This window comes from Podarcis liolepis, assembly GCF_965112155.1.
Source record: "Podarcis liolepis genome assembly, chromosome: Z".
Lineage (NCBI taxonomy): Eukaryota > Metazoa > Chordata > Lepidosauria > Squamata > Lacertidae > Podarcis > Podarcis liolepis.
The window spans coordinates 49,740,973-49,767,789 of NC_139570.1; the positions used below are offsets into that span (position 1 = coordinate 49,740,973).

The 26,817-nt window shown below is 46.7% G+C and overlaps 1 protein-coding gene across 18 annotated transcripts in view; it reads right to left on the bottom strand.

Moving 5' to 3' along the window:
* Nucleotides 1-236: 236 nt before the first annotated feature.
* The window catches only part of STRBP (spermatid perinuclear RNA binding protein), a 115,715-nt gene continuing 89,134 nt past the window's right edge, over nt 237-26,817 (bottom strand). For 7 of the 18 annotated variants that reach the window (XM_083485835.1, XM_083485836.1, XM_083485834.1 and 4 more), the window contains 8 exons: nt 22,095-22,187; nt 19,797-19,996; nt 15,885-16,043; nt 13,653-13,787; nt 12,749-12,889; nt 10,183-10,306; nt 8,535-8,585; nt 5,078-5,591 (listed from right to left, as the gene is read on the bottom strand). In XM_083485835.1, coding sequence (XP_083341961.1) covers nt 5,515-5,591; nt 8,535-8,585; nt 10,183-10,306; nt 12,749-12,889; nt 13,653-13,787; nt 15,885-16,043; nt 19,797-19,996; nt 22,095-22,187 — 980 coding nt within the window. In that variant the 3' untranslated portion in view covers nt 5,078-5,514. Of the gene's footprint in view, nt 2,518-5,077; nt 7,131-7,199; nt 8,586-10,182; nt 10,307-12,748; nt 12,890-13,652; nt 13,788-15,884; nt 16,044-19,796; nt 19,997-22,094; nt 22,188-26,817 lie in introns of those variants that run through there. The other 11 variants (XM_083485848.1, XM_083485847.1, XM_083485843.1 and 8 more) reach the window with 4 other exon arrangements.

Genomic DNA, 26,817 nt, shown 5'->3' on the forward strand with positions numbered 1-26,817 from the left:
TATGCAACATTTTAAAAATTGAACCCAAGAGCAGCTTCAGAACCTCCTGCGACATTTGGAGAGTTTATTAAAGTTTCCCATCCAGCACCAGCCTTATTAGCCTATAAGTTAAACACTCATTCTCCACGCCACCCTTTCACCCCCACACAGGAATTAATCCGCTCTATTTATAAACACGTTCTCTGCTGACTAATGTTTCTTTTTAAATAGTAATAATAAAAACATCAGAGCATCAGTTAAGTGATCAGATTTAATTATTGATAAGAAAACATTCATTTCTTATTCATGACAGTTATTATGGGACATCCTCTTCTGTTCTTCAGAAGCCAGCAATGAGGGTGGTGGTTTCAGCACAAGCCCAGAAAAGAGGGTGTGGGTTGTGGCCTGTGGAAGCACCAGCCCCCCACCTCAAGGACTGCAGCGTCTAAAATGGGTGGGGATTCAGTGCCAGGAAAAGTTTGGCAGCTTCAGCACAGGCTGCTATAAAGGGGGGAATTAGGCAGACTCACAGAGTGAAGGTAAGGCTTTTTCATCATTGTAACTGCAGGTGCCCAAAACAGAACCGTCTAGAGGTCACCCGCTGCTAAATTACTTGGTGCCGGGGACCAGGGCTGCCACCAGCAGGGGGGGCTCTGGACTAAGAGAGTGTTGGGGAAACTGGGGACTCCAGCTGTCATCAGCCCCAACCACAAGCTTCCCACCCAGACACAAACCAGGCTACTCTCTGGTCCAGCTGCGCTGCTTTTAGGTCATTCAGATGGAACACAAAAGAGAGAAAGAGAGAGCTCTAAATTGAGGATTTTTCAGTGAGGACAACAGTAATTGAACCACCTGCTCAGAAGTGTGTTAGGAACCAGGTCTCCCTATTGGGGTCCACCCAGCTCCTACGCTGATTGACAGTGGCTCTCCAGGGTTCCCAGGCCCATGTGGGGATGCCATGGGGGTTCAACTGGGACCTTCTGCATGCAAAGCAGACACTCTTCCACTAAGCAGTCCTCTGAATGCTGCCTGCCTCAGTGCTAATGGTGTCTTAAGACAAAACAGAAATAATATTTTCCTTACGGTCAATTCCTTGAGCAGGACACTAAAAACACAACTTAAATTGGTATTTAACCAAAGAAATAAATATGTAAAAAAAGAAAATCAGAAAATCCTCCCTGGATATTTACATTCCATTTCACAAGTGAAAAAAAACTACAGAGGAAAGCCTATTAACAGTAAGGTGCAGTGAAACAGCAGCATGATTGAAAAGGAAGAAACAGAAACATTCTCTGGGCCAACAAATAGAAGTGCTGTTCCTCTTCCAGCCACAGTTCAAGCCTAACTTTATAAACAGAAGTCCAGAATGGCTGGAAGCGTGATTTCTATTAGACCTCCTAAGAAGCAGGTATAGCAAGGATTCACTTGCTATGGAGATATACCCCGCAAGACACAGCCTGCACATCCTTCACAAGCTCTGCTGGAATAAGAGGGCTGCTCTTGCCCCTGACCCCCCCAAAAATTCCAACAGGACTTGAGGATTGGCTGCATTGATAATATAAGTGATACACCTGTCCTTGCAAGGGGGGGGGGGTTGCAAGGTAGGCTTATTGCTCCCATTTTATAGGAAAGGGCTGGCTCTTAACCAAAGCCACACGGAAGATCCACCGCTGAGCTATAATCTGAAGCCAAAGGTTCTGCACTCTCTTGCTAGCAATTGAGCTGGATTCCCCCCTAAGGAATTTGCTTGTTCCCCATGGACCCAGCGCCCTCCAATGGCACCCTTCAGGCCATGAGGTTTCTAGGGCAAATGCTAATGGAGAGGGGGGCAGCAGCAGGAGGGGGCACATTTATTTGCAGGTGAAAGAGCCTATAAGTTTCATAAAGTTGTGCATAAGGAGTGAAGCTTTCTTAACTCCCCCCGCCCCCCAAAACCCCCATCTAGAAACCAGGAAACTTCCCACCCCATTGCTGCAATCCAGGGGGCGGGCAGGCGGGGGGGGGGGAGTGGAGAGAGAGAGAGAAAGTGTTCCCTCCTATTGCTCAAACTCAAAAGCCCAAACTGGAGTGCCAACAATTTGACCCGAGCAGCTAGGCCAGTGCTCAGAATGCAAAAAACCCCCAAAACCTCTTTTCGACAGGGTTGTTCCTTCCTTAGTGAAATGCAGAAGTAGCCAAACAACATTCTTTTTGTACATCTATTGCTGTGGTTTTAAGAGCCGGGGTGGGTTGTATTGCTTTTTGGGAGTTCAGGAAAGTTGAGAATTAAAAAAAATATAAACGAGCTTTTTTCTTTTCTTTTCCCTGAAAGAGAAAACTAGAGAGTCCCAAATCTGATTGCTGAAGGCTGCCCCCCGCTCCCTCCTTCCAAGTCTTGCTTTTAAAAACGCGTTTGTTGGAGGGGAAAAAAGCACCTTTTTCCGAACCGCATAACCTGTTTGCTCTAGAAGTCAGAGAAGAAATCTTGAGGGCCCAAGTGAATGATAAAAGGAGCCATGTCGAGAGGTTGGCAATAAGGGCCGTCAATGAAAAAGCCACCTACAGCAGAGAGAAGAGCAGAGAAGCAAGAGGAAGAGAAATCGCAAGTTAATTAAAGAAAAGGGAAAAGTAGCGAGCGCCGCTTAAATTTCTCTGCTCTTTCAAGCTGTAAGTGGGATTTTCATTGCAAAATGGGCACATTTTTTGATATCTTTTTGGGGTAGGCGGGTGGGGTTTTTTAGGTAAATAAAAAATATATATTGAACCATCCTATATTAGCAACCTCAAAAAAAAAGTTAACAGTTACCTGCTCCCCCCCACCCCTTCATATATTTGTCGGCATATAAAAAATAAGGAACCGATAGCTTATTAGGATTTTCAAGTAAAGCAGAGAAATGTAAAATACGCAGCAAAAGGGCAGGTTTACAGACGTGGTTAGTAACTCCCGACATGACAAAAAAATAAATGGAGAGGAGAGGGCAGGGGGGAATGACTTCATATCAATTATTGGAAATGATTTTGCCATCAAGTTGGAAAAGAGCATAGCACCCACAGAGAGCTGTCACAACTGACCAGGGAGAGGATCTCTCTGGAAAGCGAATCCTCAATAAAGTCAGCAAGATTTGTGCTTGAAAGGTTTTTAGTGTGGGGGTTGGGAGAATTTCATGGCATTAACCAAAACAAAAACACACACCAAAAAACACCCCCAACCCTCGAAATTTATCAAGCTGCCAATTTGCACGGAAACAAATCTTTGTTTGGTAAGTCTTATCTGCCATGCTTTTCCAAGCTCAGTGATGGTCTTCCTTTCATCCATAGGCCAGCAAGAGAGTCAATGGTTTTATCAATACTGTTCTCGATCTGAAGGCACCCCAAGCCTCAGTCCCATTCCCAACCTCCCCCCTCCCTGCATTAAAAATAGCAGTCCCTGTACACAGATGCAAGGGGAGACGAACAGCAGACTTGATGCTGCCCATCCAAGACAGCCTTTAAAGCACCACCGCCACTGAACCAAAAAGCCAGAGGACAAAGTGGAAACAGCTGTGGAGGACGGAGAAATCACATTCCAAAGAAGCACAAATACTTAGGTGCTCACTTTCCACCGCCACCTTTTCCCAAAACCACAACTGTGGTTAACCCCGAAGAAAGCTGCTTGTTTATATACTCTGCCCCTGAAGAAGGCATCTTAAGGATAGAGCTCTTCCTCCATGGAGGTTTAGAGACCCCACAACTCAACCTCCTTCCCACACACACACACACACCCCACCACACATTGACCAAGACCCGCCTTGCCCCTGTCCAAGTACACCTGGAGGAGAGCAGAGTATATAAAGGCCTCCTCTGGGCAGCACAAAACCATCATAAAAAAGGTGAGCCACAAATGGGTGACGTTTGAAAAGAAGAGAGCAAGAGGAACACTTACGTTTTTTGTGGGGGTGATGCCTTAATAGCAGTTCCCTTAGCTAAGTCCCCTAGTGCAAAAGAGTGAAGAGCCCCCACATAACCACACATATGTCTTTCTCGAGAACAGTCTCCTGGATCTTAAAGCGAAGCAGGTATGTGCACAGGCAAACCCAATGCACATGACCCAGCAAATCGCCGCTTTTGCTTTCAATGCTCAAATGTTAAAAGAAAAGGGCAGATACTGGCCTATGGCTGAAACGGCTAACTTTCCACAGCAGCACTGGACGAGACCAGGACAATTAAGGTAGCAAGTTTTCATGGGGACCGTGTTGCTGCTTCAGATTCTTAGAATTGTACAAGGTTGTGGGTGGGAGGGATGGGAAAAGGATAGGCCTTAGTTTTAGCTCTGAAAAAGGGGGCAAAAAAATTCGCACCAATGAGCTACAAGATCCCAGACTGAGCGAAGGAGGCCACAAGAACATCCATGAGTTGGGCTCATTTATTTGAGGTTGGTTTTCTTTTTTTTAAAGGTGGGGGGGTGATTGGGGGAGCAGACTTTGGAATTAAAGGATCTAACTATTGGAGCATTTAACTCCAATAGATCTAACTACTGGACTTTTATTATATTCCAACGCTCTCATTTATGGTCTGAGAACTTTCTCAATTTGGATTATTTGATATGCCTGACTCATTTGAAATTTGAGGGGCAGGGGAAGAGGACATTCGAAACTTCTCTATAGCCACCATCTCTGGTTCCCAAAGTAGCAAAATGAATCCTAACACAAGAAGAGAGCATATTCTGGATCAAAAGTGTCCAGGTAACCCTCCTAAATTAGCAGCAGATTGCACCAGAGTATGAGCAATCCGTCGCACGTAGGCATAGCCCGCATTATCACTGTAAGTGCTAAAGAGATAGGAAGTCCTTCCAAGACCTGGGGTGGCCATATCCTAGGAAGGACCTCACAAAACCTTCACATGGAATTCATTCAAAGCTTTCTCTTTGAAGCAGTAATTGAGCCCATATTCTACTGGATTACATGACTTGGTATTTACAAAGCTAAACAGGTTTTTCAGGGGGTGGGTCTTCTTCTATTTTATTTTTAGTGCAGAGAGTATGTTTTTTAGAAAAGCAGCTACACCACATATCCAAAGGCCTAAAGGGGACAGGCACACGGAGACCATGGCCCTGTGTTAGAAAACAGGCGAAAACTCTCCATTACAACAAGAACTGATTTTATTATTCCTTTGTGATCAGCGTCTTATACTCTATACATCCTTCACAAGTTTTTTTTTAAAGTTTTACATAATTTGGGTACTTCACTTAAAAACAATGATTTTAAGCATCTAAGTTTATTCCCTATAACAGAAGGCTAGTATAAGTTATTTAGGAAAAAAAATGAGGTAACCATTTTCACAGACCATTGTTTGCTTGCTTCAAGTTTTTAGAGAACTAAATTTGCATTTTCTTAAAATAAAAAAGTAGGAAAAGATGCTTCTTTACAAATGGTTTTTGCTCAAGTATGCGTTCAAAGAAAACCAGGATTAAAAGCAGGCAGGACGTCCTGTCAATCTGCCTGTATCACTTTTACTTCTAGCATTCTGTACTGTACTGCAGTGGTCAGCCAGCCAGAGGGGACTGGTTTCTGCCATTTGCTAAAAGAAGGAATAATGGGGCATTGGGTAGGTGGGAAGCTTCATAACTGGCAACAGAAGCATTCTCTTGGGCAAACCTAAAAAGAGAAGAAACCAAGAGGACTCCAGGTAAGTCTAACCATTGGAAAAAGGCAAGTTGTCTGTTTGCTTGTTTAACTGAGACAAGAGGAAGCTTCCTAATGTGGCCTCCTGGTGGCTACCCAAGGGCAAAGCGGCCAGTGTGCTCAGGGGGACAAGGTCACCCTCCCCTGAAGCCAACTCCCCCCCAAAGCAGGCCAGAGCAGACAAGGAACAGGAAGTGGTTCATTGGGGGCCTGCAACTAGTTTTGTTGTTGTTGTTGTTTTTTTAAAGGAGAGATTCAGCTAGAACTTTGGCGCATACACCAGGGCAGGCTGGAGTTTGTTTCCCAAGCCTGCTATGGTGGCAAATACAGCATCAACACCCTGCTATGTGTGTGGAAGGGAAGCGCGTCCGAAAGCTGTCCCTGGGGGGCATTCACACCCCTCCCTCTGCAGAAGGCCTCAAAGCAGACAGCAGAAATGAGCTCAGGCAAGTAATTTGTGGGAGTTCGTCCTCTTAGGCGGGGGAAAGGGGCTGGAAAAATACAACCAGGTCTCTCTCTGCCTAATTTAACATTCTTGTGGCCTCACTAAGAGTCTGTTGCAGATGCTTGTTTTGTTTTGTTGGGGGAGGGGAAAAAGAGAGTAAAACAACAAGTGTTTCCTGTTTGAAGGGCCCTGGGTCTTTTCACCTACATGTTTCTTTTCAGAAATCAGAAAGCAGCAACAGCAGTTATTCCAAGAAGATCGAGATGATCAGGGAAACTTTCCCAACATGCAAACAGCTTCACAGAGGCAGAGAGAGAGAGAGAGAGAAAGAGAAAGAGAAGAAAAAATGGGGGAAGGTGGGTGGGTGGGTGGGAACCTTACAGCCAGGAGCAGCGCTTCTGTCCCCAGACTCAGCACCACAACCAAGCAGTCAGACATTTCCCAAAAAGTGGTGAGGATCCTTTATGCAGAGAATGAGGGCAGCATTTCTCCAGGCAAGATGTTGGGAGTCAGCGATGGGCCGTGTAAGGTGGGAGGGAGAGGGAAAGGGGAAGAACGACACAATTTTAGGTGCCCAATTACCTCAGCCGCCCCCCCCTCCTGAATTCCTGCCCAACTTTCCAGAGCTATGATGAGAGAAAGAGGCACGAACACTGTGGCACTCTCAGCCTTTCCCCCAAAACTCCACTAAGGCAGCTCCCATTTCTCCACTCTGAGGTGAGAGCCCAGTGTCTCAAGGGAAGGGACTAAAAAGCCCTAAAAGAGCAAGACATTAAAATCAGCTGCAGAAGCTCTCCTTTGCCTCTCACCTCTGAGCTGTGGGTGTGGGGAAAGGCTTTCTCTGTGGAAAGGCTTTTCTCTGTGGCTGCCCCTTTTTGTGTTCTTGCCGCTAGGAATAGAGAACTACAGAACTGCCGAGTTGGGAGGGGGCCCCAATGGTCTTCTAGCCCAAAGCAGGAATCACAGCTAAAGAATCCCTGACAGATAGCTAGATTAGATGGTTAAGATTCCCCCCTAATGCTGAAGTGAAGAATGGCTTCCATTTCCACCCGTTTTGGTTTTGCCCTCTGGTGCAACAGAGACCAAGAGTGCTCCATCTAATGTATTGCTCTCCATATATTGGAAGAGAGCAGGGCTTGCACATTCCCTCAAACTCCTCTTGTTCTGGCTGCTTTTAAATGTACAAGGAATGGTCGGAAGAGCTGGCTGTGACTTGAGCTTCCAAAACCCCTAACTGGCTGCCCCCCTCTCCACTTTGCCAAAAGCAGTCTTAAGAATGCAGTGTTCAGACCTGCAGGAACCTGAGTTGCAGGAAATGGTGCAGGCAAACAGCAGGCCTTGTTCTCTGGGAAGGATGTATCCTCAAAACAACAAAAGCTTCTGACTCCTTCAATGGAGAAATGTGTCACAGCAAATGATTCAGGGAAGGGGGGCAGTTGGGATTCCACAGGATCCGGACCGTATCGCTGACTCCAATGGGCTTTGCTCTCATTGCTGCATAAAACTACATTCAAAGTAATCCAAAGAGCCTGGGGTTTTTTCCCCCAATTAAACAAGACAAGGTTGTTGTTGTTGTTGGGTGGGGGCCAGCATGGGGGGGGGGGGAGAACTACACACTTTCGGAGGAAGGAGTGTTGAGCTTCTTTTGCTCAGCACACCAAGTGGCACTGCCTAGTTTTTTGTTCGTTTGTGGGCAGGAGAGTAAGCAGAGCCAGTTGGACTCGCTCACACAATCCTGTAGGAGGAAGAGTTCACACATTACCTTGCTCAATTAACAGCCATTGCAGCTATTGTTGCTCAATATGAGATCTGCCGCTGTGGACTGCTGCCTCTCGCCAAGCCCAGTTGAGGAGAAGAAGGGGTGCACAGCCTCAGGTGTGTGAACTTAACCACCACAACAACTATGGCTCTGTTAACATGAAAGGGACCCAGGACTGTGTGGCTTCAACACTGTGTCTGTGTGTCCCCAAAAATAGAGCAGTGACAAAGAACTGGTTCACTGCAGATTGCAAAGAGGACCCAAGAGAGCTGTACAGCCACCAATAAGCCAGCCATTTTGGGGGAGAGTTGGGCGGTGCAAGTCAATTGAGCATTGGCCCTTCGGGTTCCTTTGAATGGAGTAGGAGATGGCTGTAAGAAGGTAGGAGAGCTACTCAGGCAGGGGAAAGAGAGGTTCAAGTTCTGGTATGAAAGGGGAACAGGCAGTTAGAACAAGCAACCCTTCCACAGTCAGGCAGAAGCAGGAGGAGGAAGGAGGAAGCTACTCCAACCAGAACAAGAGCCACGGCAGGGGCCAACAGCCTTCCAGAGAGACAAAATGAGGTGCTGCGGTTTATCAACGTCACTGGGGAGTCAATGATTCCTCCCAGGCCGCTCCCAGAAGCCTTTGGCTCACGCCCCATGAGATAATAAATACTGTACATACATACAACATGGCCTGTGGGGTCACGTAAGGAAGAGGCTGTACATACCGTAAGCTGGTGCTGCAGTAGCTGTGCTGTATCCATAGGGTGCCCCATAGCCTGCAACAGAAACACACGGAGGGGGCAAAACTGATTTGTCATGGCAGAGTGTTGAGAAGAAGCAGATACTTGAAGGGGACCTCAGAAGAAGCCTTCAGGCATTTACGCACTCAAGGAAACTCGGGTATCTAAAGGAAAAGCATCCCCTGCCCGGATGTTGATTGGGGCAGTTTATTGACACCCTACCTTAAACTGAGCCCCAAGGCAGCTAAAACAATTCCAAAAACTTATGGCAGAGAATCTGGGTGGGAAACCCTTCTGTTTTTAAATAAACGCCTTGACAAAAATGCAAATGTGCAGACTCATAACCAGTGCTTTTTCTCTAGAAAAATAGGTGCTGGTCCTCACCATGAAGTTGTTACAGTACAGGACACTGAGATCCAGTGCCGAGGGCCTTCTGGCGGTTCCCTCATTGCGAGAAGTGAGGCTACAGGGAACCAGACAGAGGGCCTTCTCGGTAGTGGCGCCCGCCCTGTGGAACGCCCTCCCATCAGATGTCAAAGAGATAAACAATTACCTGACATTCAGAAGACATCTTAAGGCAGCCCTGTTCAGGGAAGTTTTTAATATGTAACGCTGTACTGTTTTTAACACTGATTGGGAGCCGCCCAGAGTGGCTGGGGAAACTCAGCCAGATGGGCGGGGTATAAATAATAAATTATTATTATTATATTATATAAGTGCCACCCCCTTTTAACAACAGCCCCTTGAAAAAAGCACTGCTCATAATCCCCAGGTTTGCTTGGTGATAGGTTTTTATGAGGAGGGTGGAGAGATCTTCAAAAATGTAGGAAGTCTCCAAAGGTTTGCATTCAGTGAAGATGGGAGCATCAATTTAATCCAAAACAGATGCCTCTTTTGATACTCCAAATACACTGCTGGCTGCAGCTCTGCCTAGCCACCACAAAGTGCCACGGCACATGGGGGGGGGGGGGAGAGAGAGAGAGATATGGGAGTAGGTGGCACATTCATTAAGAGCAGAGAAACATGCTTAAAGCACAGGCCAGTGTTAGCTGCTGGGTGCTGGTGAGCTTAAAAACCAAAATGGGATGGAAGCCTTTCTATCTATCTATCTATCTATCTATCTATCTATCTATCTATCTATCTATCTATCTATTTATTTATTATATATATCTATTGCATTTACGTCCCACCTTTTTCTCCAGGGTGCTCAAGGTGGCCTTGGGGGAGGGAGGTCAGGCTGAGAGGCCGTGACTAGCCCAACATCACACCCAGCGAGCTTTTTGGCCAAATGAGGAATTGGACCCTGTTCTCTCCCAAGTCCTCGTCAAGACACCTTAACAACAAGACCACACTGGCGCTGCCCAGAATCCTCTCATCCTCTCAGCCAGGGTTGAGGTACCTGTGACATTCTAAAATCTTGGTGGCCCCCACCTCCCATCACCCTTGACTGTTGGGACACTCTGGCTGCTGGGATCTGGAGTGCAGCAACACCTGGAGGGTGTGGGACGAGTCGGTCCCCATTCCTGCCCCATGCAAAGCTTGACCCAGTGCTCCCGAGATGTGGGGTGGACCTCTGCAGCTGGGCTTGGCTCTCCATGGCCACAACTGGGGGACAGGCCTGGCTTGGTCATACCTGGTGCTAGGTAGCCAGTGGCAGCTGTGGCCCCAACAAATGCGCCCCGTGTGAGGGCCCCTCTCCCTCTTCCTCGAGCCACTTGGACCGCTGCAGACATGGCTGTGTTTACGATCCCTTTTGTCTGCGTGGAGAGAAAAATGCAGATGAGGCACAACCAAGGAAAGATGGATCCCAGGTAGCTGGACACCTGGGCTATTCAGGACACCCAGAGACTGTTCTCAGTGGTGCTCAGAATCTGGTGCTGCCTCCTCATTCAAAAGAGCACCAAGCTCCTTGAACACAAGAGCATAATAAAAGTCTGCTGGATGAGGGAAGTGGGTCGTTAGTCCAGCATCCCGTTCTCAGGTGCCCCCAAGGGAAGTCTGCAAGCAGAACCTGCGCACAAGAGCAACTCTCCCTTCTTGTGGCTTCCAGAAACTGGTATTCAGAAGCAGAGCCATCGTGGCCAGTGGGTTAATGAGAGCCCCCTCCTCCGTGTCTCTGTCCAATCCCCTCTAACGTCATCGAAGTTGGTGGTCATCCCCGCCTCCTGTGGCAGGGAGTTCCACTGTTTAACTATGCATTAAGAAGTACTTTCTTTTCTCCGTCCTGAATCTTTCAACATTCAGCTTCACTGGATATCCCCAAGTTCACATGTTATGAGGGAGAAAAACTTCTCTAGCGACTTTCAATAATTTTTATAACTTTTTAATAATATTATTGTGCCACCTCTTATTTGCCTATTCTCTAAACTTAAAAGTCCAAAATGCTGCACCTGTCCCCTTGATCACCTGGGCTGCCCTTTTCTGACCCTCAATGCTTTGGGTCAAAATAGAGATCTTCCCCTCATTTTGTAGCACTGAGGACAAAATGTGTTGTGCTCTGGAGCTGCAAAGCATCCCTACAGTTCTTGGCTCCTTCAGATGGTCTCTTCCTCTCCAGTGTGTTTGCATGAAGAGCCTGAATCCAATGCCCTTTTCACGTTGTAACCATCTTATTCCTTAATTACCTTCTGGCTCCATCTGCTCTGCTCTTCCTCCACAGTGGAAAGTAAATATGCTCTGTTCTGGGGCCTGGTTTTAGAAACCACATACACACAGGGGACCAGGCCCAGCCAGGGGCAACTTATCTGCACACCCTCTCTATGCTTCAGGCACCCTGCCAGCCTACCCAAGGCTCAAATCGCCAGCTCAGCTCGCGGCAAGTGCCCAGCTGAAGCTGGAAAGCAGGACAGACGCCCTCCAATGACCTCATGGTGGCCTGTTCATTGGGGGAGATAGGAAGCCCAGAGCACTTGTTCTTTCTATGTCCCTTTTATGAAGAGGTACGTAGTGAGACCATTGATCCCCTGCTGGTGAGGCTCACTGACCTCCCGGAAAAGCAAAAATTTGACCTTTTCCTGTTAGGCAAAGATTATAAGATGACCCAGATGGTCGCCAGATTCTGTGTACAGATCTGTAGGCACAGACCATCCCCCGATCCAAACTAGTGAGTTAAGAAAATCCCCAAACTCGTTTCCATGGGTGACTCTGGGTCATCTCTCTGCGGTAGCTTATCTTAAAGTTTTAAGTGTCTATATGCTTATCACATTTATAAATTTTAAATTTAGTGTTGTACATCATTTTAAATGTTTGTTTTCTGAGATTGTACCCCCAAGTGTGTTTTATAAGCTGGTCTCCGACCCTAATAAATTATCTTGCTTGCTTGACTTTATGGTGTGTGTGTGTGTGTGTGTGTGTGTCGGGGCAGAGCTTTCTTGACTCTGGTCTCATGGTGAAGGGAGCAGCCTCAAAGGAACCTGGAAGAGCCAGGTCCCTCATACCTGGCAGTTCCCAAGATATAAAAGGCTGCTAGATCAGCCCAGCATCTAGTCCAGCACCCTGTTCTCACAGAGGCCAACTAGATGCCTGTGGAAGACCAGCAAGCAAGACCCAAGCAGAAGAGTTCCCTCACCTCCCGTGGTTTCCAGCAACTGCTATTCAGAAGAACTGCTGCCTCCGACTCTGGAGACAGAGCAACGCCTAGGAGCCATCAGTCGCCCTAAAACAAGCTGACAGAACTGGAGGAGGAGACAGCATTTTCTCTGGTTTCACTGAAACAGAAGGCTCAGACTGAGAACCTCTGCTGCCACAAACTGGTTGCTGGATCTGACCATCCCACCAGGAGAAGCAGCTACCTGGGCAGCTTCAGAGCATCTTTGCCCAGTGGACCCAAACCATTTAAGTCAAGCTGGCATCCTCCAGAAGATCTGGACTGCGAGTTCCTGTCAGTGTCGATTTGTGCTGGCTGGGGCTGATGGGACTTGCAGTCTCAAACCACCAGAGAGCACCATGCTGACAAAGACTGCTTTAATCAAGGCTTCAAAACAGGTGGCTGACCTGCAGCCCATCAGCTGGTGCTTGGTCCAACTCCTATCAGCCAGCATGGCCAACGGGCAGGGATGGTGGGAGCTGCAGTCCCTCCAAGAGGAGAGCTAAAGGTCCCCTGTCACTGCTAGAAAGTTCCAAAACCAGCTATCGGGTGTCAGCAACCTCGTTTCTGCTGCACTGGCCAAAAGGAAGCGGCTCTCCCAGACAACCCTCACCTGGGGCAGAATCTTCTTCTTTTTGTTGGCAGCTGCGTTGGGGCCGGAGAAGAGCTTCTCGAGAGCTGCCAAAGCTGCGCTTGCCTTGGCCACCTTCTTGTTGGGACCGGCCCCTCGGAACTTCTGCCCATCTACTTCTACCTGGAAACAAGATGCCTGGTTTTACACCTGCTGCTCTGCGTCCTCCGCTGGGGGCTCTCAAGTCCACTACTCTTTCACACTGGCACATCACAGCAAAGGTGGGGAGAATCTGGTGCCCTCCAGAAGTTGCCGTACTCCAACTCCCACTATATGGGAGCTGCTGATGGGAGCTGCAATTCCATCACATCTGAAAGGCCACAAGATTTCCTCTCCTGCCTCACAGGTTACCAACATTTGTTACCAAGTCTACGCTCCACAGCAATACTTCTGGGGGCCTATATAAGATGATGCCCATTGTATCTGCCGTACCCACACATTTCAAGGTGCAGATTTAACACATTTTAGGTGTTCAGCTCCCACCCTTTGGAACTGCCTGCCAACAGACACCAGGCAGGCGTCTTCACTGTTCTCTTTTGTGCACCTGCTAAAAACATTTTTGTCTAGGCAAGCCTGTACAGTCATGTAGAATGTCCTTTGATCTCTGTTTTAGCTTGCTGTTGATTTTTTAAAAACATGTGAAATCACAGTTTTTAACTGGTTTTACTCATAATTTCATTGTTTTGTTCTCTTGGTAAAAACAAAACAATCTCCTCCTCAAATGCTTTACAACCAAGCAGTACATAATTCCTATGAAGTAAATAAATCAATTTTGCTGCCTGACACTCTCTCTCTCTCTGGCCCAGGACTTTGTACCCCATCAAAAGGTTCGGTAAAGCAAAACTGAGGCCAGGAGGCCACCATATGCTTCCCCCCCCCTCCTCACCTCCATCACGAAGCGCTTGTCATGGCTGCCGCCTGTCTCGGAAATGAGCTCATACTTGAGACCTCGCCGCTTCTCATTGAGCTCCATCACCGGATTCTTGCCACTAGCTGTAAGGATGGGACCCTGAGTTCTCACCTGAGCGAAGTAAAATACGTCAAAGTCAAGCAAATCAAACCGAACTGATCCAAGACACAGACACACATACTTCTAAGGCAGGGACGGGCAGACTTCAAAAGCTTGTTCCCCACCCCACAGACCTCAGGGGCAGGAGGAGGAGGGAACGGTCAGCATTAAGGAACAGGAGTCTGAGTATTCCTCAGCTGAAGAACTTGGGGGGAGTGGGGGAAGGAGTCAGAAATCCTTGGTGATCTATTGCTGGTAACCCAGAGATCTTGCAGGAGGTCCTGACCTCTGAGTAAGGCATGGTTAGCCAACTGGCAAAGACACACACACACACACGAAATGCAGCAACGAAGACAGCTGTGCTAGCAGTGCCTGTGGACCACATGAATCACTGAGCTAACACATCCTTGTTTCAAAGTTTCTCATGTTGCCATAAACATGTATGTGTAAGCCAAAATTTATACAGCGGCCCTCTGGCTTATAAAACTGTGTGGCAGCTGTTAAACAAAGCCCTATGAGGGATGGCCTGACCACTGTATTCCAGGCATTTGGTAACGTCAAGGCTGCACTGCTGCACTGTGCTCTGCGTGGGGCTGCCCCTGGGTCTGGTTCTGAGGCTCCAGCGACTGCAGAGTGCAGTGGACAGATTGCTGGTGGGGTCACCTGGCCAACAATGTGTGGCCACCTTGTTGAGGCATACAGACTGTTCAAGCAGGTTTCCTTTTAAAAGAAGAGCAGGGACTCATGATTTAGGAGCAAGGACCTGTGACAGCTGGGAAAAACTATTTCCAGATTTTTGGAAGAGTTTGTAATGGCTGGGGAAGCTGCACAATATAGCTGGACTTCCAGCTCCCACCATAGCTGACCAACAGCCATGCTGGCTGGGACTGAGTCGAGCTCCATCCAGGAGGCCACAGGTTCTCCATCACCGCTGTACAGATGTGTGAAACATCCTTGCTGTCAGTGAGTACCTTGTTCAGGTGTCCAAGAGACACGGTGTCACAGCACAATATGGTCTGTGTGGAGGACTGCCACAAAAGAGCAGAAAAGCAATACAACTTTGTAGTTGTATAATGAGTTTAAGGGCTCAGAAGTATTCGTGGACTCTTTCCTGTTACCCCCAAACTCTAATGGAGGCCTCCTCCCTGGCATTTTCAATTCTAAAAAAGTATCTCAGGTCGAAGGCCCGGAAAAACTTGGGTGAACTGCTGCTGCCAGTCAGAGAAAACAATACTAGTTAGATGGACCTGTGTGTGGCCTGATGCCTTGGGCTATAGGATTTTCCCCACATTAGTTTAGGGAGGAGGGGCAGTGTCTGAGGCTGAAAGAGAACAAGGTCTTCAGTTATGGTTGCAGCCTGCAGTTCTAGTGTTGAGCACTATATTCTGTAATGTTCAATTTTCCTATTTTGAGATGACATTCTAGACATCACAGAGAAAAATGAGTGGACACAGATGCAAGTTTCTAAAGGAGATTCAAACTAGGGAGGGAGCTGGATAGAACGTGCAGCAGCTAAAGAGATTGGGGAAATCTCTTTACTGCCAGAAAGATTACCACACAGAGGGAGGAGGAAGATCCCAGAATCACAGAATTCTAAGAGACCACAGGGTCATCTAGTCCAACCCCCTGCAATGCAGGGATCTCAACTAAAGCATCCATGACAGATGACCATCCAATCTCTGTTTATAAATCTCCAAGGAAGGAGACTCCACCATCTTCCTGGGAAGTCCATTCCACTGTTGAAAGGCCCTTATCCCCAGAAAGTACTTCCTAATGTTTAATCAGAATCTCTTTTCTTGTCATTCGGATCCATTGGTTCAGGTCCTACCCTCTGGAGCAGCAGAAAACAAGCTTGCTCCGTCTTCCAAGTGACAACCCAAGAGCCCTCCAGACCAGGTTGATGGACTCCCAATTCCCATCAGCTCCAGCCAAGATGGCCAATGATTAGGGATGGTGGGATTTAGTTGTCCAGCAATGTCTGGAAGGTGCCCTGTTGAGGGAGCCTGAGACACAGAAGCAAGAAGCATTAGCACCCTGTTCTCACTAGCTCGGCCTCTCCACCTATTTACTATCTCCCACTTCCTCACTGGATGACGACTGAACAACCACCTCCAGGGTAGCAGAGGTGTCAATTGTAGAGTTTCCAGTATTATTGCTTGAGTTTGAAGAGACTGTCTCGTTTTTGCCTTCAGTGTCTGACTTCTCATCAGAGCTCGTACATTCCATGTCCATGTCGAAACCGGTGGGGTAGCCCATTGCTTGCAAAACCTGCATGTACACAAAGAAAGAAAAGAAAAATCACATTTGTGACTAGGTAGGATATTGAACCTGCCCCTCTCTCCCCTTTTAAGAAAAACCCGAACACGCCATGTGTTTAGGGTGACCTGAATTGAATTCCGTTGCTTGACTTGTTGAAGAGGAGGAAGGAGCAGTCTTACCCCAACCAAGTGCCAACTCAGTAGGCCTGATGGGAGTTGTAGTCCAAAGCACCTGGAGGGCACCAGGCTGGGAAAGGCTGAACTAGAATACTTCCTGTGCCCAATAGCAGCTTCCCAGCGCTGCTGACCCTGTGGATACCATGAAGCAGGGCTGCGAATACTCCCGGGTTTTGTAAAACAAACAAAAAACAAATCCAAACTAAATTTAAAATATCTGCTCCTAGAAGACATTGACTCCTGAATCCTGTACAAATTATGCAAATACTCAGAACTTTTCCTATTTTGTTTTGCATTTTGTTGTGTTATTGCCTTCCTTAGTGGGCTGTGCAAACCGCTATTCTGAATAGTACTTTTTATAAGATCAGGTGAGGGACATTGGGGACAGGTTTATGAAACCCAGCTGGGGGTGGGGTGGCCTGAAAAAGTTTGGGAACCACGGATCTGAACCCTTCTCCATGGTCAGTGTGCTACATTCATGAAATTATCTGTGGCAAGCATGCTGCATCCCCGCATCTAGAGGAAACTGAAAACTGTGTGATTAAAACGACCCAGAGTCTAAATGTCACTGCTTTACATGGGGCTTAAACCTGTTTTGCCTTTCCATGGATTGCGTGCAATAAGCAGCAGGGAGAGGCAGTATGGTGTAGTGGCTAGAGTGTTGCACTTGGACTTGGGAAACCAGGGTTCAAATCCCCACTCAGCGGAGCAGACTTCCAGGAGAGTTTTCAAGCAGATGCTGGATCTGTCCTGTATGATCTAGTTGAGATTCCTGCCTTGCAGGGGGTTGGACTGGATGACCCCCAGGGTCCCTCCCAACTCTACAATTCCTTGGTTCTATGAAGCACACAGAGTGTGACATTGGGCCAGTTACTCTCTCTCTCTCTCAGGCTAATCTACCCTCACAGGGTTGCTGTGGTGATTAACTGGAGAGGGGGATGAGCTATGCACATCAACTTGCACTCCTTGGAAAAAAGGTGAAATATAAATGCAATAAATAAATAAAATATATAACATGTCATAGTATGACCTTTCCCCCTGAAAATACTGTTTTTCGCATTATTTTCAGAACTGGGGCTCTTTTATTAAGAATACCAACGTTGACAGTTTGATGAGAATTCATTCATTCTATATCCCAATTAGAGAGATAGATAGATAGATGCTCTAAAATGCACAGCAAGGGGTTGGGGAGGGAAAGAAGGAATATTCAGCAACTGGATGGGAACGGACAGTGCCCTAGGAAAGAATAGAAAGAGCTTCTCTCAAATACTTTGGAGGGACTTTCATGTTCAAAGTGAGCAATGCATAAAGGAAAAGTTTCTCTGGGCTCTGAAATGAAGGAATCAAACCGCTGCCAGATGAACTCTGAAGAACGAAGGCCTCATTCCGAACACATGAAAGGAACCACGTTTTCATTTATTTTTTTAAAGACAGGTGGAACCACTGCAGGGCCTCTCATGACTGAGAATATGCCAGCTTGGGGGGGGGGGGGAGGAGTCCTCCTCCCCGCTCCTCCTCCAAGTCCTCCTTCTCAAGCTGGCTGGAGGTGAACTTCCCCTATCAACTATCACCAGGGCATTGTCTTAAGGCTGCCACCTTGCTGAACTTAAGAATAGGAGAAGCGCTGCTGGAGCAAGCCAATGGCCCCTCTGTTAAGCACCCCACTCTCACAGTGACCAACCAGTAACCCACAAGCAAGACCGGAGCACAAGAACAGTCCCTCCTGAAGCATATTTGCTGCTATGTTCATTAGGGGTATAACATTTAAGAATGTAAGCGGTGCCTGCTGGATCAGGCCAATGGCCCACCTAGGCCAACATCCTGTTCTGGGAAACACGGAAGCAGGATTGGAGCACAAGAGCAATCCTCTCCCCTCCTGCAGTTTCTAGAAACTGGTATTCAAAGGCATTGCTGCCCCCAATTGTGGAGAGCAGAGCAAAGTCATCGAAAGTCCTCCCCTCCATGAATTTGTCTAATACACTTTTAAAACCAGCTAGATTGGGGGCCATCACTGCCTCTTGTGACTGTGAGTTCCACAGTTTAACTCTGAACTGCATGAAAAGTCTTTTATTTCCCCTGTCCTGAAGCTTCCAACATCAGCTTCTTCCGGTGCCCACAAATTCTAGTGTTAGGAGAGAGGGAGAAAAAGTTTTCTCAATTCACTTACCCCATACCAGGCATAATTTTATAAACTTCTATCACATCACCTCTTACCTGCCTTTTCTCTAAACTAAGCTAAGCCAGGTCTAGGTCTTGTAAGAGTCCAAATGGGTTACCACTTGGCAACCATATATATATATACAATGCCCTGGGTTCCAAAATAGTAGTAGCAAATAAATAGAAGAAAATAAATAGAAGCAAATCAATGCTGGTAGGCTACGGAGTCATTCTAACCTGCCTCTAATGTTTAGTCTTAGCTATGGTTTGCTGAACACATCAACTTCAAACTAGAGTTCATAAGGCTTGCTTGTTTTAATAAACCCTAGTCAAGATTAGCCTTACAACTTAACCACATGCTTTTCAGGGTTAAGTACTTAAACAGCAGTTAATTGAAATCAAATGCTTTCACTTGCGCTAGAGGAGGGACAGGCAGAAGCCCAAGGTTCAAGCATGTGAAACTAACCCATTGCTTACTGTTACGTTCATGCTTTGCCTCTGTGACCTGGGAAGACAAAGCTGGCTACTGCATTTGAACATGTCTTAACCACAGTTTGTTCAACAGATCACAAGCAGCCTCACAGAGAAGCAAACAAGTCACAGGTTTCCTTCAAAGCTTTGTTTGTTTCCCAGCTGCTCTTGCCTCGTGCCAAACATCTGGGCTACAGTGGCCAAACAAACCATGGTTAAGCAAGGCTGTTGTGGCACATAGTTTGGTCACAATGCCAAACCATAATTAAAGCTTCAACCAGAGCCAGGGCCTTCTCAACACTGGCCCCGGCCTGCTGGAACGCTCTGTCTCGTGAGACCAGGGCCCTGCGGGATCTGATTTCTTTCCGCAGGGTCTGTGAGACAGAGTTGTTCCGCCTGGCCTTTGGCTTGGGATCAACTTGATCCCCTCCCCCTCTTTCCTTTTTCCTTTCTCCTTCTGTGATTGAACTCCTATTTGGGGACTTCCCTGGCTTTTTTCTGGCCCATGTAGGACCAGTCTAGATAGTTAGCCTTGATGAAGACTTGACGTTTTCATCTCCCAAAAAGTTTTTGACTTGAGTTTCTACTGAAATGAGGCTGCATTTTAATGTTGTATTTTAATCTTGCTTTTAAGTTGTATTTTAATCAGTTGTTTTTATACCTGGTGTTAGCCGCCCTGAGCCTGGTCTTGGCTGGGGAGGGCGGGGTATAAATAAAAGTTGTTGTTGTTGTTGTTGTTGTTGTTGTTGTTGTTGTTGTTGTTGTTGTTGTTGTTATTATTATTATTATTATTATTATTATTATTATTATTATTATTATTATAGCAAGCCAGAGTTACATGGCAACAACCCATGGCTTCACATCATGGCTTGTTGAGGAGTACAAACCATGGTTAGCCTGCGAACTGAGTTTGGATGTTCAAATAAACCACCTTTTTGGCTCTGCCACACATCTTTACCTTCACTGCAACATGAAGCTTGGCGGTTTTCTTGGAAGGCCCTGAAGCTTCATACGTCGTGCCATCCACATCAACTGACATGGTGAAGACCGGGGCATGGACAGGGCCAGACTGAGAAAGGAGCTTGTACTGCAATCCAGGCCGTATCTGATTGAGACGCATCAAAGCATTCATGAGATCTATTGCTTTGCTGTCAAGGACTGGAATGGGAGGAAGAGGAGAGAGAATTGGCAGTTGGAACAGAGCAGGCCACATACTGACGTGGGGCGAAAAACTTTCCACAGCAAATTTCCCACTGGAATGCTGTTTCATAAAATTAATTAGTAGCAATGAATGAATGAACACAAGGCATTTTGCCACCGTCACCAGCGCAAGCCCTCCGCATCTTGGGCTACCATCATCCCTGGTCCATTGGCCACGCTGGATGGGGCACCACATTGGCCACCCATGCTTAAAGGATTCAGTAATGCTCAGGGCACACATTACAGTGCAAGCTCTCGTGGACAAGAGTCAATTTCATCAGATGCACGATATGTTATCCTAAATTGGCTCGCATCCAGAAGTAGTGGGGTTAGAGAGAAATGGAATACAGAAAATGCAGGCTAGGGTGGTTATGTCAAACCTAAAAATGTATAAAAAATTAAGCCAGTGGCAGCAGTGCTGGTGAACCATTTCTGAAAATTTTCAACTCTACACTGTCCCTTTTTAGATGAGGCGACCAGAACGCCATACACAGTACAGTCTTACCTTGGTTCTCGAACAGAATGCGTTCCGGGGGTCATTCAACTCCTGGAACCATTTGGAAACCAAGGCGTAGCTTCCAATTGACTGCAGGAGCGTCCTGCAGGCAATCAGAAGCCGTACCGGACATACGGCTTCCAAAAATTCTTCAAAAACTGGAACACTCACTTCCGGGTTTCGATCGTTTAGGAGCCAATTTTTTCAGAAGCCAAGGCATTTGAGATCCAAAGTACAACTGTATTCCAAATGCTGTCATGCCATAGATTTCCATAACAGCATTGTGTAGGCAGTTTTATTTTCAATTCCTTTGCTAATGATGATCCCTTGTATGAAACTTATCTTTTTCAGAAATGAAATAATTGACAAAGACCCCTCCATAAGTGGGGCCAAGCATTATAATTCAATAAACACTTAGCAGGCAGCAGTGCTGGTGAACCATTTCTGAAAATTTTCAACTCTACACTGTCCCTTTTTAGATGAGGCGACCAGAACGCCATACACAGTACAGTCTTACCTTGGTTCTCGAACAGAATGCGTTCCGGGGGTCATTCAACTCCTGGAACCATTTGGAAACCAAGGCGTAGCTTCCAATTGACTGCAGGAGCGTCCTGCAGGCAATCAGAAGCCGTACCGGACATACGGCTTCCAAAAATTCTTCAAAAACTGGAACACTCACTTCCGGGTTTCGATCGTTTAGGAGCCAATTTTTTCAGAAGCCAAGGCATTTGAGATCCAAAGTACAACTGTATTCCAAATGCTGTCATGCCATAGATTTCCATAACAGCATTGTGTAGGCAGTTTTATTTTCAATTCCTTTGCTAATGATGATCCCTTGTATGAAACTTATCTTTTTCAGAAATGAAATAATTGACAAAGACCCCTCCATAAGTGGGGCCAAGCATTATAATTCAATAAACACTTAGCAGAACAGCCTTCCCCAACCCAGGGCTCTTCGAATGTTTTGGGCAGCAACTCCCATCATTCTTGACCACTAGCTATCCTGGATGGGGCTAATGGAAGTCATTGTCTAATAGCACCTGGAAGCACCAGGTTGAGGAACACTGCCAGAGCCATCAATAGCCTCATCCGCCATTGTTTTTCAAGCCACAGTCTACAATCACTTGTAGCACTACGGCAAGGGTACAGGCCTAGAAGCTGCTAAACCACTGCATACTCTCAAACACCAATGGTTGCGTAGAATGGCTGTATAGATCTGCCGTCCCAAGAAACTGAGCACATTTTTCAAGATGCCTCAATGGAAGTTCCAAGTCAGGGACAGGCCCTGCTGATGTCATTGGAGTCCCAACTCTCATCAGCCCTAACCAGTATGGCCAAGGGTAACCCGGAAGGTCAAATATTCCTCATCCCTACTTGTAAGTGCAGTACTGTGGAAGGAACAACACACACACACTACCACCCTACTCCTCGATCAACCTGGGGGTCCCTGCCTCTACCCAATCCCCACAGCACTTCAAAGGCTTTCAAATCAGCTCCCTGCACAGCGCTTTGGCTCCTCCTTGGAGCAAAACAGAGCGGGGTGGAGATATGACAACTTACTTTTCCTCAAGTTACGCTTCATCTTTTTATTTGGGTCTTTCTCATCTCCCAACCCATCTTCAAATGGCCTCTTCAAAGCGGAAGAGCCTGCACCTACAAAAGATAAAACTCTCATTAGGTGGGTTTTGGAGATGGACCAAAGTGAGCGTTCAAACAGTGGTAGTAAACAAAAAACACAACAAAACACCCACCCAAACATTTGTTAAGTTAAAATTCTGATTGCAAGTAAAGCTCTTTTGCAACTTGGCTAAAATTCGCACAATCTCCCCTAATAATTCTGCACTGCCCTCATTTTGTATTCTAGTCTTGCCAATTCCCCAACTCCCACTGAATCAGCGTTGCCAAAGCAGCTGTTGAGAGCTTGGAGATCTTGTTCAATCCATTCCCATCCGGCTTCAGAATTTTCAGTGGGCATTGCGCACGCATTTCCAATAATATCTTCAAGGTCTAAAAACTTGGTCTTTCTGGTTTGTTTCTTCAAAGAAGGAAACTCTGATTCTCGGAAATGTGAATTCTGCGCAGCCCTGCTTGCTGTTTCCAAACACTGCCATTCACCTGGAGCCTCAGCAGAGAGAGCAAATTAAACGTATCAAATGATTAGGGCTTGTACTTTGATGTCTCTGGCCCAAATCCAGCTACCTCTCACCCAGCCACCCACTGCTCTTCCCATCAAGACCACCCAGCAGATTACTCCCTTCTGCAGCTGAGGGGGTGCATCCCACGAAACTTGCAGTAGCAGCTTATGCAGTTACGTGTGGAGAAACAAGAGACTGGGGCACAGACTTGTCCTGCCTCAGAGAGCAGAATTAAACCTAAGGTGCTTAAGTCACATGGATGGAGGACTATTAGGAAAACTTCTCAATAGCAAGAGGAGCTGGACAATGGAACCCATGACCTAGAGAGTGGTGTGTGTGTGTGTGTGTGTGTGTGTGAGTGAAAGAGAGAGAGAGAGAGAGAGAGAGACTCTCTCTGCCTGGAGGAGTCTTTGAGCAGAGGCATAGCAGTCACCTGGCCCCAGCTCTGTGCTACAGAGACAGCTTTACACAGAACTCAGCAAGCTAAAGCACTGGGCTAGAGGTGGGTTGATGGTGTGTGGCGTAGGACCAGGCAGCTTAGTAATTTTAAACAAATAATGAATAAGGGCAGCAGATTGCTGCAAGGATAAAGTTGCTTTGTAAGCTGCCTAGTTTTCCACCAGGGAAAGCCAGCACCCTCATTGGAAAGGAGGTGACTTTCTCCTAGGTAAACCTGCAAAAACCAGTTCAATTACAAGGGACTCAGGGGCAAATTAATTCAACGAGGCAATAATTTGCTGGAGGAAAAGTAGGAAAGCAAGTCCAGGGATGCCACCGGTCGCTGGTGCCATCAGCTGTTGCCTAGACAAAACTTCCTACCTGCTGTATTCTAATGGTCAGTTACTAGTTTTTCTGGATTACAAATTTAGGTATTTCTTGCCTAACTCAGGGTCCTAGGATGGGAAGAGGTAGGCAGAAAACATTTAATTTGTTTTGTAACTTAAAAAAAAATGTGTTCATGGGATTCTTACTGTTAACAGAGATGGATCTTATTACCGGTGGGAATTTAACTGATTTACTGTCAGATCATTGGAACTGTCTTGACATGGATTTGTTCTGTGTTTTAATATGTATCCCGGGGTTTTGGGGTTTTTTTGCTTACTGAATATCATTCTGATACTGTGTGTTAATTCACAGAATCAGTGAATTGTAGATTTGGAAGGGACCCCAAGGGTCATCTAGTCCAGCCCCCTGTAATGCAGGGATCCTCAGCTACAGCATCCATGGCAGACGGCCACCCAGCCTCTGCTTAAAAACCTACAAGGAAGGAGAGCCCACAACCTCCCGAGGGAGTCCGTTCCACTGTCAAACAGTGGGGTTCCACTGCATTTTGTTGTCAGGTGATTTTGGCTCCTCACCCCCCAAGAAAGGAATGTGGCATTAAGAAACACAAACAGCTGGAAGAACGTTATCACTGGGAAGGTCCCTAGAGACCAACTAACTACAGGTGAAACTCGAAAAATTAGAGTATCGTGGGAAAGTTCACTGATTTCACTAATTCAACTTGAAAGGTGAAACTAATAGATGAGATCGACTCATGACATGCAAAGTGAGATCTGCTTCTACTTCTCAGAGGTCCAATCTTGCTCGATTTGCAATCCTTGTTTTGCTGATTTCATTTAATATTCTAATTTTTTGAGATTGTTAATTTGGGGTTTTCATCAGCTGTACGCCGTGATCATCACAATGATAACAAATCAAGGCTTGACGTATCTCGCTTTGCATGTCATGAGTCGATCTCACATATGAGTTTCACCTTTTAAGTTGAATTACTGAAATAAAGGAACTTTTCCACAATATTCTAATTTTTCGAGTTTCACCTGTATTGTGCTTGCTGCAGGATATACAGTGCAGAATGCATCCCTGAAAGATGCCTCCCGTGTCTCCCTGGACTGTTTCCATGCACAAGGCTTGCTGACAGATCAGTCATGGTCAAAGAGGAGCTGGCAAAGTACAATGCCACACAGAACCAACAAACTGCAACAGAATGAACAGGACTGGGGCAGGGATGGTAAAGAGACAGCACATTTGCCCTAGGCCAAATATTAATGAGGCTCACTGGCACATCCTGCGTGGGTATAAATAAAGCACTGGATTTCCACAGCCAGAAGTCACCTGGGAACAGAGCGTCTTGCTCCCTCCCTCTCTCCTTACCCTGAAGGGACTGATAAGCCACCTCCAGTCTGAGAGTCTCTCCTGCAAGTCTATCTTAGATGCTGCAAGCTAATAACTCTGCTATAAGCATCCCGGCTTCAGCATCCATCAGGTTGGCTGGAAGGGGAGGGAACAGAGAACAAGGGGCCTATCTATCGGCATCCATCATTTGCCTTAATAGCAATAAACTCGCCCGTAATAGAGGGTGTCACAGGATCAATGTTCTCACTTTAAAAATAAATGGCTGGGGCGGCCTAGGCCATCACTAAAGTGCCAAGAAGCCATTATGCTTTTGACAGCAGCGGGTACCAATAGAGGCAACAGTTTAATTGCTGGGAAGTCCCACATGCAGCCATTGGTGTGGGGCAGCTGCACAGAGCTGCTCGGGGAAAATGGGGTCTGTGGAGAGATGTAGCTGGCAACTGAAGCCCAGGGACAGCTCCTGCAGCAAGGAGCCCCCTCAAGACACCTGTATCCAAACAACCCTCTGGAGCATGGCCAGCTCTGCCAAGGCATCAATTAGATTTATGCCAGCTGGGTTTGAGAACCTTAATAAATGAACAAACAGACCAGTGTGTCTGGTAAACCACCCAAACATTGTCTGCTATTCCCACACTGCAAACAGGAGGCAATGGGGAAGGCTAACAAATCAAAGGTCTGTATAGTTCAAGCTATGGTTTTCCCAGTAGTGATGTATGGAAGTGAGAGCTGGACCATGAAGAAGGCTGATTGCCGAAGAATGGATGCTTTTGAATGATGGTGCTGGAGGAGACTCTTGAGAGTCCCATGAACTGCAAGAAGGTCCAACCTCTCCATTCTGAAGGAAATCAGCCCTGAGTGCTCACTGGAAGGACAGATCCTCAAGCTGAGGCTCCAAGACTTTGGCCACCTCATGAGAAGAGAAGACTCCCTGGAAAAGACCCTGATGTTGGGAAAGATGGAGGGCACAAGGAGAAGGGGACGACAGAGGACGAGATGGTGGGACAGTGTTCTTGAAGCTACCAGCATGAGTTTGACCAAACTGCGGGAGGCAGTGGAAGACAGGAGTGCCTGGCGTGCTCTGGTCCAGGGGGTCACGAAGAGGCGGACACGACTAAACAACAACAACAACAAATCTGCACCTTGCAAAGAGTTCGAATTCTGAGTTGCACAACTGGGATGTCTATTAAGAGAGAAAGCCTGAGCAGCTGAGAAGAACCTGAGCAGCAGGTTAGGAGGGAAACTCAGGATTCCTTGCAATTATTAATCTTTATTCTGCTTCATCCCACTTTCAAAGCAGGTTATGAATCACACAGTATTATTCATAGAGAAAGACAGATATTTATCTTACAAGCCCCTCAGGGTGGTTCCCCTCCCACACACTTTTAACTTCACAACCGCCCTCTGAGGTAGGCAAGGCGGAAAGCAATGACCGCTCTGACCCCAATTAGCAAGCTTTGTGGCTTTCATGGACTCCCAGTCCAATATTCTAGCCACTGGTTCTCAGAAGGGTAGTGGTCTCCCACTTCCCTGGAGATCTTCAAGCAGAACCTAGATTTCCTGCATCAAGCGGGGGTGGGGATGTAAGTTTAGCTGGCCTACAAGGAATCCTCTAACTATAGGATTCTATGAAAACACAAAACACATTACTTTTCCAAATTTGGAATAGACAAAAATGGAACAGCTATGTATTTGGTCCCCCAAATCCATTCAGAAATATTCACATATTCTCTCTCTCTCTCTCTCCCCCCACCCCACTGGAAAACTGTTTGTTCCCTATGCATTTGAACACTGCATAACATATCCGAACCAAATTTTGAATGATGATTCCTAAGGTGGAGGTTTTGGTAAACAGCATCTGTCATGGATGCTTTAGCTGAGACTCCAGCATCACAGGGGATTAGACTAGATCAGGGGCCAGCAAACTTTTTCAGCAGGGGGCCAGTCCACTGTCCCTCAGACCTTGTGGGGGCTGGACTATATTTTTTTTTGGGGGGGGGATGAACGAATTCCTA